Source organism: Pieris brassicae, chromosome 6 (assembly GCF_905147105.1).
Source record: "Pieris brassicae chromosome 6, ilPieBrab1.1, whole genome shotgun sequence".
NCBI lineage: Eukaryota > Metazoa > Arthropoda > Insecta > Lepidoptera > Pieridae > Pieris > Pieris brassicae.
This window is the reverse complement of record NC_059670.1, coordinates 14,181,799-14,194,894: the sequence shown is the minus strand read 5'-3', so window position 1 is coordinate 14,194,894 and position 13,096 is coordinate 14,181,799. Positions and strand designations below refer to the sequence as shown.

The window sequence follows — 13,096 nt, the reverse complement described above, 5'->3', positions numbered from 1 at the left end:
AAAAATGTTTTTTGATTTATATGAGAAACTTAATATATACGAACAAGATACACGTCTCCATCACCCGTCCTAATTTTAGTCTACCATTCTGATATATATCTTAAATGCACTTTTGAATTGGCTAAACGCTGTAATATTACGAATTTTATACTATAATTGGTTAAATAATTGCACACCCTCATACTTATTTGGCCTCAAATAATTTGTACACGGCTTTGGAAAGGTAAGGAAAAAAGGTTTTGTAGTTTTCAAATAGATTATAGTCCAACTAAAAATATCACATACAGGTCACATTGTTATCCTTTTTTATGAAGACGGATAAATTTTTGATACATATTGTTATTGTAACTATTATTACTAAAACGTATTATAAATTTATTTATAAAAGCGAGAAATTTTATTAATTCACGTTAATAATAGGTATTTTTTTCTTGTTTTCAGTCAACAATTAAGTGGGAAGTACTAGCTTGCGGCCTAACACAGGATCAACTCGACCTAACTGCGCTCGCGCATCAGTATTTACGGAAATCGACGTTAAAGCCTAGATCGCTTAATTTTTGTTGATTTTAAAAAAGGAGGGTAGTTCAAACTACCCGCATAATAGTTGAAATAATTGGCAGTCAAAAATTACTTTAAGGAAATTATGAGTTTAATTATAGTCAATATTTTTATCTGTCCATATTTTTTTTATTAAAATTAATATATGTTGGTTAAAACTTAAAAATTCATTTATACAGATTTTTTTTGCTGAAAAATGGCTGAAAAGCAAATCACAAATATAGGCGAGAGTTTAAAACTGAAATCACTTTAGCATATAAGGGTTTATTTAGGTATTAGTAAGAAAAAACCTCACTACTCTAAGAAAAATACTATTTTTGTATTGTGTGATTGATTTGTAAACCTTTGACTAAAACAGGTATATAAGTGTGTCTCATAATAATCATGGTGTATGTCAACAATTCGATCCAAATTAAAGGAAAAAGCTAGTTAATACTAAGCTTGCATTCGCTATTGAAACTATCAAAATACGGTATGACGTCAAGTTAAAGTTTCTAAATAACTATTGGTTTAAATCACTATTCAGTTTATGTGGTAAGCAGTTGTGTGATATGTTTGTGTACGTTTTTGCATGGGAGTGTCTTATATGTAAAATCAGGTTAATTTCGAAAACAAATCCTAGCTATCTTGCGAATTTTTTAGTTATTTTTTTGGGTCAAATTTTATCATGGGTTTATCGCCATATTGTAAATATTATACGCAATATTTAATTAGTTTAAGAAAAGTTAAAGATTAGTGTTGAAGACGAATACAAAACACGGCTGTTCAGAAATGAAGCCCGACTCCGTACGTCAAAAATCTACTGGATTTTGACGTATGGGAGTGACAATTCGCGCGTAATATTTCTGAATCTCAGCTTAAGTAAAATAAAAACACTCTTCTGTAAGGAAAACGTGAGCAGCGCTCCGTGGCCATATTTGGAACTAAACCGAAACAACACGTTTGTACAGTCTAACATTCATCTAATTTTTTATAATTATCAATCTCTTCTCTCTACGTATTTTTCATCTCCTTCAGGTTTTCTTATTTATATTTCCTTTTCCTAACATTTGTAGTTATCAGATTTTCGTGTTTCCTTACGATAGTTTTGTATTCGTCACTATTTATATGTATTTAATTTGTTTGTAATTTAAGATTCTACGGTGTGTAAAGATTAGAGGTTTTTAAACTGAATTTCATCTTTTATTTCCCCAAGCATTATGAAACTGTTTTAGTGCTATTTAAACTCAAAATATCTTTATTCATATAGGTAAACAAGTACACTTAAGAACGTCAAAAAGAAATAAGTAATTGTAAATTTACATTTACTACCAGTTCGTAAGTTAAAGGCGTAGAGCGGATAAGAAGAACTGGCAAGAAACTATCCGCCACTCTTTTTAATCGCTAAGTATTGAGTACAATACAAATTGACTGAACTGGAGCAAATCAATCCCAAGGATTAGGATCATTTAAATATTCGTAAAATTCATACGTCAATTTCCTCGTGAACATGTGCTACTTGTGGTGACTGGTCGTACTTGAATTCGTGTATGCGGTAATGTTAGTTAGTTTTGACTATGTATGTGCGGTTGTTCCCACAAGAATGTAAGTGCGTGCTCCTATTTCACCATGCCTCCTGCTGACGTTTAACGAGGGCTTTCAATTTATTTAGTGATAATTCGCTAATTTCGCTTGGAAGTTTGTTGTAAAAACAAATACAATTTTCATATAAGGAGTGGTTTATCTTCTGGACAATGGCATTACTATAGAGAATACTCAGTACAGGATATCCATATAAGGCAATCAACGCACCCGTAACAGAGGGCTAACGGGCAGAAGGCTCAACTGATGTTAAGTGATAGACACTCGTTGCCGAGGCCTATCAAGTGCGTTGCCGGCTTTTAAAATTTGCTACGCTCTTGAAGGACATATTCCAAATAATTGGAAGACGTATCTCCTAGGAAAGACACCCACGGGAAACCGATTCCACCGTTCGCTATTCAGAAGAAAATGCCTAGTGAAGAGGACAGCAGTAGAAGTTTTTAAAGTTTTTTAAAAGTGACTGTCACTTTTCTGCTGTAAGGACTACTCACACAAGTTAATAAATAAGATAAAGACGTTTTGTTAAATTTATTGACACCAAAATAGCTTACAGTCACTTTTGTAGCGACACCTACCTATCTCGCTTAGAATCATACAATGTTATAGACATCGCTGAATCGGCGAAGTGTTTACCGAACTGGGATCTTCGGGCCAGTCAGTGGTTCGACCGGTCGATGATTTAGATAAGAAAAGTACAAATTCGTTTATTCACACCATTATAGGCCGTAAAGTATTTCGTATCTAGCCGTTTAAATTGCTTTTTGTAATTGTTATTTTAGTAATCACGATTTGCAGCGTAGAATTTATTATAATGTAATTATTATTTTATATGTATAGGAACTTTCTAACATTTGTACAATGCCTTAATTTGTTGTTAAAGTCCCAGAAGCAGTCATTTAACGAATTAAGAACTTTCATACGAACTTTTATTAAAATGGCTCTATTATTAGTTCGATAATCAATTCATAAATATAACTACGATCTGACTCCAATTCTAATACAAACAAATAGATGCTAAAATAGATCTTAAATATTTATAAACTTACAAATTTATTGTATATCCGGCAAAATGTGTTGACAGAATTGAAACTACTTTATCGGCTTTGGAAAAAAATTTACTGTCCCATTTTTCGGTTACGCGCCATCTATTTCTTGTCTCTACCACGTTCGAAGAGATTCAAAGCCATTAATAACAAAAATATATAATAACGATAACAGTGATATAAATAATTCAATTACAACTAATGAAATTCTGTAATAATCTTAATAGTAGGTAATAAGGTAAACTGAAAAAAAATTATTATGTCTATAATAATAAAAGCCTTTTGTTAAATTTTATCTAATTTAACTTTATTTAACCAATTTCTGTAAATTTGCATATAGTAGATCATTTTTCAAAAAATAAGGTCATAAAGAAGTTCCACTTCTTACATGCGTACACTAGTACATACACACATTTTCTTTATATATTTATCTAGTAAGTTTATCTACTTAAAATCAATATATTGTTTTATATTATATCTAATAAAGGTAAGGTATTATACGGTAAGGATTTACGTATCGAGTTAACAATTATAAACATTTAAAAACGAATACAATAATAATATTATTTATACATATTTTGAAATTCACAACCAGTTTCAAGGTCTCAATTTTGTTACATATCAATAAGGACCCGGCAATCAATAAGCACGGGGATTTTTTTAGAAAACTGACAAACTAATAAAACCGAGAATTGCGTTTAATTAGTTATGAATTGTGTTTTCCTGTTGATAAGCGTTTTGGTGCATTACTCACACGAAATAATCCCCGATCTAACGAAGTGTATTGAACTTTTACTATCGGTACCTACAATATATCTTTACGAAGTTTTTTCAATCATTCAAATTGTTACGTAACCTTTCTAAAGAATAGTGAATGGTATATTATCGTTTATTTCAAATACAGTTCTATTATTTAATGTTGAATTGTTTATCGAACAAAAATGTCATCTTAACTTATTTGGTTTATGTGTTCAAGTGATGCTATTAGCAGACCAGACAATGAACTTCTACGATACCGCTTCACAAAACTATAACGTTTTAATTTTTTTGTGTTCCGCGAGCCGGTTGGTCACGTCTGCAATAATCTTTTTAATGGTTTAATACGCATAATTATATTTTATACACGAGTACACTTATGAACGTCAGAAGTTAAATTAATTGTAAATTTACATTTACTACCAGTTCGCAAGGGCGTAGAGCGCGCAAGAAAAACTGGCAAGAAACTTTCTGCCACTCTTTTTAATCGCTAAGTTTTGAGTCATACAAATAGTTTGAACTGGGGCAAATCAATCCCAAGGATTAGGATCATTTAAATATTTGTCAAATTTCTACAATACTTTATTGATTAATTCACGTTTAACGAGGGCTTTGAATTTATTTAGTAATAATTCTCTAATTTCGCTTGGGAGTTTGTTGTAAAAACGAATACAAGTTTAGGCTATTATGAGAAGAATTAATTACATTTCTACACTTACAATCTAAAAGGTATATGTATTTAACTTTCTTTTTACTGAAGAGGCAGTATTCGTATGAGCCAAGCTGGTATATCAGTGTCGTAAGATAAGATTCTTAATCTTGTGTGTTTTTAAATTGCCTTTTTACAAAATACTAAATATAGTAGCAATAGCCCTTAACCTTCGGTTAATATTATGTCAAGAATTTGTATATCATGATGATTATTTTTAAACAATGAAGCAATAACGATATTTAAATACTGAAGAATACGAGACTTTACATAATGTGCTAAATATAATACAATAATTCATAACATGCAAATAAGTTCTTATCAATAAAGACGCGATGACGCATTTTGTTTAGATTCTCAGGGGATTTACTCGGGGTATGAATTCTTGTTCGGACGATGGGAAGAACTTTTGCAGTTAAGTTTAGTATATAAACATGGAGTAGCAAGGAAGCGATATCATTTCTTCGTGGTTACTACTACTGTGATATTGTAAAGTTTAACAGGTGAATATTCGTAATGTTTTTTTAGCTTTCAATTTTCATTGGTTTCGAAGTAATTAAATAATAAAACTATATATAAGCAACAATGAAGCAAAATCTTCTTAACTGTCTTGTGTTAATTTCAAATATTTTACTGAATTTAGGCCCTGCTTATTTATAAGATTACCGTAAATATGTTCACGGTTTGGCAAGAACGTTTTCCTTTTTTATAATTTGTATTCAAACATTCATTGCAAATAAATAGTCATTTGTATATTTAACATATGAAGGTCAAGTAGTAGTAGTTTTTGGCTAGTGTAATAAATAAAATGGTCATCAAAATAATGAAGATTTACATTTGGTTCTATAATATTTCAGATAAAATGAAGTTCCTTTGTGTATTATTTGCGATTGTATGCGCAGTGGCGGCGCAAGAGTATTATGTGGAACTCGTTGATGATGGGTAAGCAATATCTAAAGTGTATAAGAGTTTTGCTAGTTTTATACTAATTAGATACAATTCTTGATTTGCTTTTATTGGACAAATATAAATAATCAATTTTGTTACTCTATTAACACATTTATAGGAAGAGTTAGGAATCTTACAGTTTCTTAAGAAGTATAAAATTTAATTAATTAGCCCTTACTAAAGTTATGAATTCTTCCTTAGCTACCCAGAATGGTACCTAGAACCTCAAATGAGGGTACGCCGTGACCTCACAGTAGACCAAAAAGTTGGGGAAAATGGAAAAGTTTTTGGAACCGTTGGAGCCAATGACGATGGATTATTCGTGAGTATTTGAATTAAACATTTTATATAAATTAATAACAAATTGAAATATTATAGCATACTGGTTAAATCAGATATCTATCTCAGCCCCCAATCGGGTGATCGAAGTTTTTGGACTAAGTGTTACTATTTTAGAATTCGGACTAAATGCGTCTTCTTTTTATATCTTTGTGTGTTTATTCTTATGTTTTCTTTATTTTTTAACATTAGACTTTTTTCATTTAATTTTTTTAATGGCAACATTTTAAAAAATACGTGACAGAGACACCTGTATATATATAGGAGAAATATTTTTATGATTTTCTTTCAAAAGTCACTGTCTCGAAACCATCGAATCAAACTAAATAACTCCATATATATTTATATATATTCTAATAAAATGAAATAAATTAGGGAAAAGGTGGATACGAACACCAGTTCTTCGATGACAACAGAGGAAAACTCACGGGTCAGGCAACTGGTACCCGGGTGCTGGGACCTCTTGGAGACTCCTCTCACTTGGGAGGAGGCTTGAACTGGGAAAACTCCAACGCTGCTGCATCATTGGATGTCAGCAAACAGATTCATGGACCCACTTCTGTATGTAATTTGATTTATAGATTATAAAAACTTGTGTAGATTTCGTTGATATTTTTTCTTCATAGTGGCGTTTCAACTCAAAAAAATGATTGTTTCGTCTTTGGACTTCCCCAAAAAGATTCTGAAGTGGCGGTAATTGTGCAAAGAGGTTTTTTTATTATGAATGTGATAATTAATCTTAGTATAAATTAAGATTATAGTATTTAATTTTTCATATTGTAAATAGTTTTTGAGAACAAATAACTCACCTCATTACCACGTTACGTGAACCTGAACATTAATAAGTATACATTATCAATTACTATTTTTACAGTGGTCTGCGGCTGGTGGTGGAAAATGGCCAGTTGGTAAGAACGGCGATATCTCACTTCAAGGCACATACGATCAAATTTCTGGACGTCGTCCTGATTACGGCGGCAGAGCCGTCTACAACTACAATTGGTGATTGTAACTTATTAAGAATTAAAGTATTTATTGATTAATTTGTATTTTTATACTTGTAGCATTTATGTAAGACATATCTTAATTTAAACTCTATTGTTTGTTAATACTTTAGAGCCAGTTCCCAATTCCATTACACACCTTTCCTTTAAAAGTACTATATTTAAATTAAGAATTACAAAATACTTTCTGAATAGAATTGGCCAGTTAGAAACATTGCAAATGAAACCTTTTTTGAATTTCAATTGGTAACCTAATGTAGTATATTGCATTCATTTTTGTGAATGGGCAGCAAATCTAAAACTCTTTTTACAAGTTAAAATGAACCTAACGCCAGAAAATTTTCGGTCAATGATTTATTATGATTTTCCTTGTGGGCTTACTCAACAACAAAGCTATGATAGGCTGCGATTAGATTTTTTTAATGAAGCTCCATCTCGTGCCACTATTTACTCGGTTTAACGAGTTTAAGCGTGGAGATTGCTACATCTCAATGATGATCCGCGTGAGGGACGTCCTTTAACAACGACTACTGGAGATTACATCAGTGTGCGATGCATAATAGACGACGATAATAGAGTGACCCATCAGAAGATATGGGCAAGCCTGGGCATCGATATGAGTCAAGTTCAAAAAATATCACACGAACATTTAGGCGTCAGGAAGCTTTGTACCAGATGGATTCTCCATACTTTAGCCGACGACCAGAAACACCTTCGCATGGACTCGTGAATATTTGACTATGGTAGGTGTCGAGATAATGAGTCATCCACCATACAGTCCTGACCTGGCGCCCTGCGACTTTCATTTATACCCAAGAACTAAAGATAAAATTCGAGGTATTCGCTTAGGTACTTAAATTCTGAACATGCGGTGAAAGCCTACGAAAATACCATAGAATACTAAGGAAGAATGGGCCCACTGCTTTTCTCAGTGGTTCCATCGAATGCGATAATATGTAGAGAGGAACGGGGATTACTTCGAAAAACAATAAAAGTAAGAAAGTTGCCATTCTACATGAAGCCGTTTTTCATTTTAGGTAGGTATAAGGAATATTGTCAATTTAATTCTTAATACTTTGGTATTAAAAAGCTCATATGTGATGTTTGTTCATATTTCAGATTATATCGATGTATAGTTTTAGTTAGTGTTAGTAAACAAAACTTAACAAATTCTAAGGCGTTTGCTGGTTCACAAATATATTTTAAAAAAAGAGAAAAAGTATATATAATCTGTTGCGTAGTTGTCCGCCTTGCAAATGCAAAATAATGTTCTTGTGTGCAATCATAAGTTTACGTTCAGCCGTCTTAACTGCAATAATATTATAAAAACATTTAAACAACTAAAGTTAAAAAAGATGTGTGCGTATACTAGTGTACACACGTAAGAAATGAAACTTCGTTATGATCTTATTTTCCGGAAGATTACCTACTATATGCAACTTCACAGAAATTGGTTAAATAAAGTTTAAAAAAAGCTTTTATTATCATAGACATGTATACAAATAATACAATTATTCCATTTTACCTTATTACTAAGATTTTTACAGAATTTCATTAATTGTAATAGAATTATTACCATCATTGTTATCGTTATTATATATACTTTTGTTATTAATGGCTTCGAATCTCTTCGAATCAAACGTGGCAGGGACAAAATAAAGGCGCGTAACTGATAAATTTGTGACGGTACATTTTTTTACAACGCCGATAAAGAAGTTTCACTTCAACAACTTAATGCAATTATATTAAAACATTTAAACAACTAAAAAAAAAACGATACATCTTTGGGGTGTATGTGTATTTATTTTACAATCAATAACCAATGCTATCAGTTCAGAGTTAGCTATTATATTTAATGAATGTATAGATTGTGGAGTCTTAAATCAGACCGTTATTCGAATCGGACAGCACTTCTGTCCCCACAAATTTTAGACCCGTATCTGTGCTGCCTGCATTGACAATATTGTGTGTACATGTTACCTATATGAATACTTACTTACTTGCCATGCTATGTCTTTGCTCAACGATCTTAAACTATTTGCAAAATTTAATTTAAATGTATGAAGCCGGTTATAATATTTATTAGTTTTTAAAACAAACAACATATGTAGAAAAATACAATGGAGTCTCATGTACAATTTTTACAAAAGAGGTTGCCGTTCTGTGTTACGAAGAAGAGGAAAGAAGGGGAAATATCGATATAGAATATAATACGCGCGGGCCATCCCCTGCATTGTCCTTTTGACTTCTTCGTCGATTTGTTGCTGTGACCGAAATAGGTTATGTAATCGTAATTTCTCCATGCGCAGGTAAATTATACATTATTAAATTACATTATTTATAATTATTGACATCCCTTATGCGCGCGTATTTTTCTTAAGTCTAACGAATAAAGAAGTGGTGATTTGTAAAAACCCAATATGAATTTATAAGGGATGTGATAATAGTGTTAGAACCTTAACACCTAGGTGTAGAAACACTACAATAAACTATAGGTACAAATAAATGTGAATTAATAAACGTTAACAAGAAATATAATTTTCTTAGACATCACTAAAAGTTAATATTTTATTCCAAAAGTGCATTTCATTCTAAATAAGTTTTATTTTACAAGAACTCGTAGGGACGTCCTAAAAATGTGAATGAAAAATAATAATGTTTCCATACAAAAAATAATCGTCGTACAGGCAACATAAAGTATATCTTTTGCTATCATATGACAATGCACAAAATGCTCCAGTTCAAAGCTAGTCGCGCATCGCTTCGTTCTTTGCACTTCACATCTAGGAATGTAAGATCTCAAAACTTGAACCTATTAAATTTATTACAAAGAAACATTTATCTTAGTAGGTATTGAGTCCTAGTTAAGATAAACCCTTTTAACGCTTTTTTCTATGTTTATATATCTGCTATTCTTAGGAAATATTCATGGAATAATATTAAGGCGATAACACCAAGAAACTCAGAAAGATGCTTTTATTGCCGTGTTTACAAATGTGATTATGCAAAACTTGACTGAAGCACTGCGCACTACAACACACAGACTTAGATTTTACCTTTGATAACAGATTTCTGCAAATAAATATACGTGATTCAAATGAAATCAAAATATCATTTATTCATTTAGGTAAGTTAATGTACATTTATAAAATAAAACAATATAATGCTTCTTAATTTACATTTACTGACATTTAAAATTAAAGACTAAGATCGGACGAGAAGAACTGGCAATGAACAATTTGCTGTCTTTTAAATCACCACAGATTAATTACAAATAAATTAATGTAATCGTTACTAATCCTCCACCTAAAACAAAAACGAGTTGGCTGGATATCCCGAGCCAGTATTTGCTTACACAGTCAAAAGTATTTCAATATACTAGATTAATTGCTTCAACTAGTGGCAATTAAGTGTTGTAACTCCTTGCGACACTTAAACGTAGTTAGCAACTGAAGCGTCTTCTTGCCTCCCATCATACACCAAACCCATTAAGGGTTTAAAATAAATTATCTGGGTATGGTTATGTTACACGTGAAAGCGAATGCTATTGCATTTTACACATAAACAACAATAAATAAACGTGCCTAAAGGTTTCAATAATTAAAGTTTTTTTCCTTAAAGGCTTTAGACGCCACGGAACGAGCAAGTCTCTAAACAATTTTCCTATTTTAATGTCATAAAATGCAAAAAAATAAATATGTTATATATTTATTACACAGGCCTACAATTTCTTTATATAGTAAATAGAGTGTGCTAAGTTTAAATATCGCAATATATCGCAAATAGGAATCACCAATACTTATTTGCTATAGTACAAAATATAAAGTTTTTTTAAATTGTGTAATAAATCTTATTGTGACTAAAACCAAACTTATATTCAGAATCAATGTACCCGTATAAGCTAAGTACACTTAAAAAAATCGGCCTGTATTATATATAAATCACAAACCGAAATCAAACCTACATCCTATTTACAGTAATAGAACTATTATGTGTATATACAAAAAATGATACTAGACTTTACATAGTGTGCTAAATAATAAAATACAATAATTGATAACAGATACAAATAACTTCTTATCAACGTTTGCGGGCGCGCGCTTTAAGATTCTCAGGGGATTTACTCCGGGAATGAACTCTTGTTCGGGTGATGGGAAGCCCCTGAGCCGTTAACATTAGTATATAAACAAGAAGCAGCAAGAAAGAGATATCACTTCTTCGTGGCTACTACTACTGTGATATTGTAAAGTTTAAAAGGTGAATATTCGTAATTTATTTTTAAGCTTAAGCTAAGTCCTGTTTATTTATAACAATTTTTTAATTATAATTACTTAACTAGCCACGTACAGCAAATGTGTTCACGGATTGGCTTGGTTATTATTTTTTTCATTTAAATACATTACGTGAACGATTTGGAAAGCAAATAAACTTGAATATTTAAATAAATTTGTATATTTTTAAAAACTTAAAGTGTAATATTTGCCTAATGTAATTAAAAAATATATTTTCAAAATAATATTATTTGTTTCTTTACTATTTCAGATAAAATGAAGTTCCTTTGTGTATTATTTGCGATTGTATCCGCAGTGGCGGCGCAGGAGTATTATGTGGAGCTCGTTGATGATGGGTAAGCAATATCTAAAGTGTATAAGAGATTTGCTAGTTTTATACTAATACAATTAGATACAATTCCTGATTTGCTTTTATTGGACACATATAACTACAGCCTAAAGGCTATATATAATCAATTTTGTTACTCTATTAACACATTTATAGGAAGAGTTAGGAATCTTACAGTTTCTTAAGCAGTATAAAGTTTAATTAATTAGCCCTTACTAAAGATACGAATTCTTCCTTAGCTACCCAGAATGGTATCTAGAACCTCAAATGAGGGTACGCCGTGACCTCACACTAGACCACAAAGTTGGGAATAATGGTAAAGTTTTTGGAACCGTTGGAGCCAATGACAATGGATTATTCGTAAGTATAATAATTAAATGTTCTTTTTAGATTACCTATTTATTATTTGAATCAAATATAAATTTTAAAGCGTACAGGTTGTCCCACCACAATCAACCTCAACCCAAAATTGAGCGTTTTGAAATTCTTTTTTTGTACTTTCAAAAAGATTTAGTATACAGACATCATTTCCCACATGGTATAGTAGATTTTTTTCCTTAGTCATTTCCTTAAAACGCCTCAATTAGACACATGTAGATACAAATATAATGTTATACATTTTGTACACTTTGTGTTATTTTTATTGAAAATAAAAAGAAAAATCTTCAAACAATTACTTTTATAATTTTATTTTAAAAGTCACTGCCTCGGAACTATCTAATTAAATTATATGAATTCGTATATATTTATATATGTTCTAATAAAACAAAATATTTTAGGGTAAAGGTGGATATACTCACCAGATCTTCGATGACCATAGAGGAAAACTATCAGGTCAGTTATCTGGTACCCGGGTGCTGGGACCTCTCGGAGACTCCTCTCACCTCGGAGGAGGCTTGAACTGGCAAAACTCCAACGCTGCTGCATCATTGGATGTCAGCAAACAGATTCATGGACCCACTTCTGTATGTTATTTGATTTATCGATTATAAAAACTTGTGTCGATTTCGTTGATATTTTTTCAAACACATTATTAATTATCGTATTTCTGTTTTGTAAAACAATTTAGTGTTTGTGATGTGGAGCTAAATGTATAAAGAGGTGTTTTATAATGTTTTTAAAGTCCGATATAACGTACTATGTTGTAAATAGTTTTTGAGAACAAATAACTCAACCAGCCTACTGTTACGCGAACCTGAACATTAATAAGTAATTTTACATTATCAATTTTTATTTTTACAGTGGTCTGCGGCTGGTGGTGGAAAATGGCCAGTTGGTAAGAACGGCGATTTCTCACTCCAAGGCACATACGATCAAATGTCTGGACGTCGCCCTGATTACGGCGGCAGAGCCGCCTATAACTACCGTTGGTGATTGTTACTTATTAAGAATTAAAGTATTTATTTATTAATTTGTATTTTTATACTCGTACAATTTATGTAAGACCTATATTTAAACATTAAACACAAATTTAAACATTCCTAATTGTAATTGTTTGAGCTAGGGCCACTCCCAGTTCCTAATTCCTTTACAGATCT

General features: G+C 31.5%; 3 protein-coding genes across 3 annotated transcripts in view; all 3 read left to right on the top strand.

The window, feature by feature from the left end:
* Positions 1-1,731, top strand: part of LOC123710877 (transcriptional activator Myb) — a 47,981-nt gene extending 46,250 nt beyond the window's left edge. The window contains exon 17 of the mRNA XM_045663158.1: positions 442-1,731. Coding sequence (XP_045519114.1) covers positions 442-564 — 123 coding nt within the window. The 3' untranslated portion in view covers positions 565-1,731. The remainder of the gene's footprint in view (positions 1-441) is intronic.
* A 3,281-nt stretch (positions 1,732-5,012) lies between these two features.
* LOC123710927 (gloverin-like) lies at positions 5,013-6,977 on the top strand. Its single transcript, XM_045663251.1, has 5 exons — positions 5,013-5,150; positions 5,505-5,589; positions 5,797-5,917; positions 6,310-6,495; positions 6,809-6,977. The coding sequence occupies exons 2-5, from the start codon at positions 5,510-5,512 to the stop codon at positions 6,938-6,940; spliced, it is 519 nt and encodes a 172-aa protein (XP_045519207.1). The 5' UTR covers positions 5,013-5,150; positions 5,505-5,509; the 3' UTR covers positions 6,941-6,977.
* A 4,091-nt stretch (positions 6,978-11,068) lies between these two features.
* Positions 11,069-13,038, top strand: LOC123710990 (gloverin-like). Its single transcript, XM_045663353.1, has 5 exons — positions 11,069-11,195; positions 11,481-11,565; positions 11,798-11,918; positions 12,338-12,523; positions 12,801-13,038. The coding sequence occupies exons 2-5, from the start codon at positions 11,486-11,488 to the stop codon at positions 12,930-12,932; spliced, it is 519 nt and encodes a 172-aa protein (XP_045519309.1). The 5' UTR covers positions 11,069-11,195; positions 11,481-11,485; the 3' UTR covers positions 12,933-13,038.
* The last annotated feature ends 58 nt before the right edge of the window (positions 13,039-13,096 follow it).

What these genes read in the sequence shown, in the direction of transcription:
- LOC123710927 (XM_045663251.1), top strand. Translation starts at nt 5,510, where the DNA reads ATGAAGTTCCTTTGTGTATTATTTGCGATTGTATGCGCAGTGGCGGCG. An exon ending in GTGGAACTCGTTGATGATGG is followed by an intron (nt 5,590 to 5,796) that starts GTAAGCAATATC and finishes ATTCTTCCTTAG; the next exon opens with CTACCCAGAATGGTACCTAG. An exon ending in AGATTCATGGACCCACTTCT is followed by an intron (nt 6,496 to 6,808) that starts GTATGTAATTTG and finishes CTATTTTTACAG; the next exon opens with TGGTCTGCGGCTGGTGGTGG.
- LOC123710990 (XM_045663353.1), top strand. Translation starts at nt 11,486, where the DNA reads ATGAAGTTCCTTTGTGTATTATTTGCGATTGTATCCGCAGTGGCGGCG. An exon ending in CCAATGACAATGGATTATTC is followed by an intron (nt 11,919 to 12,337) that starts GTAAGTATAATA and finishes AAAATATTTTAG; the next exon opens with GGTAAAGGTGGATATACTCA. An exon ending in AGATTCATGGACCCACTTCT is followed by an intron (nt 12,524 to 12,800) that starts GTATGTTATTTG and finishes TTATTTTTACAG; the next exon opens with TGGTCTGCGGCTGGTGGTGG.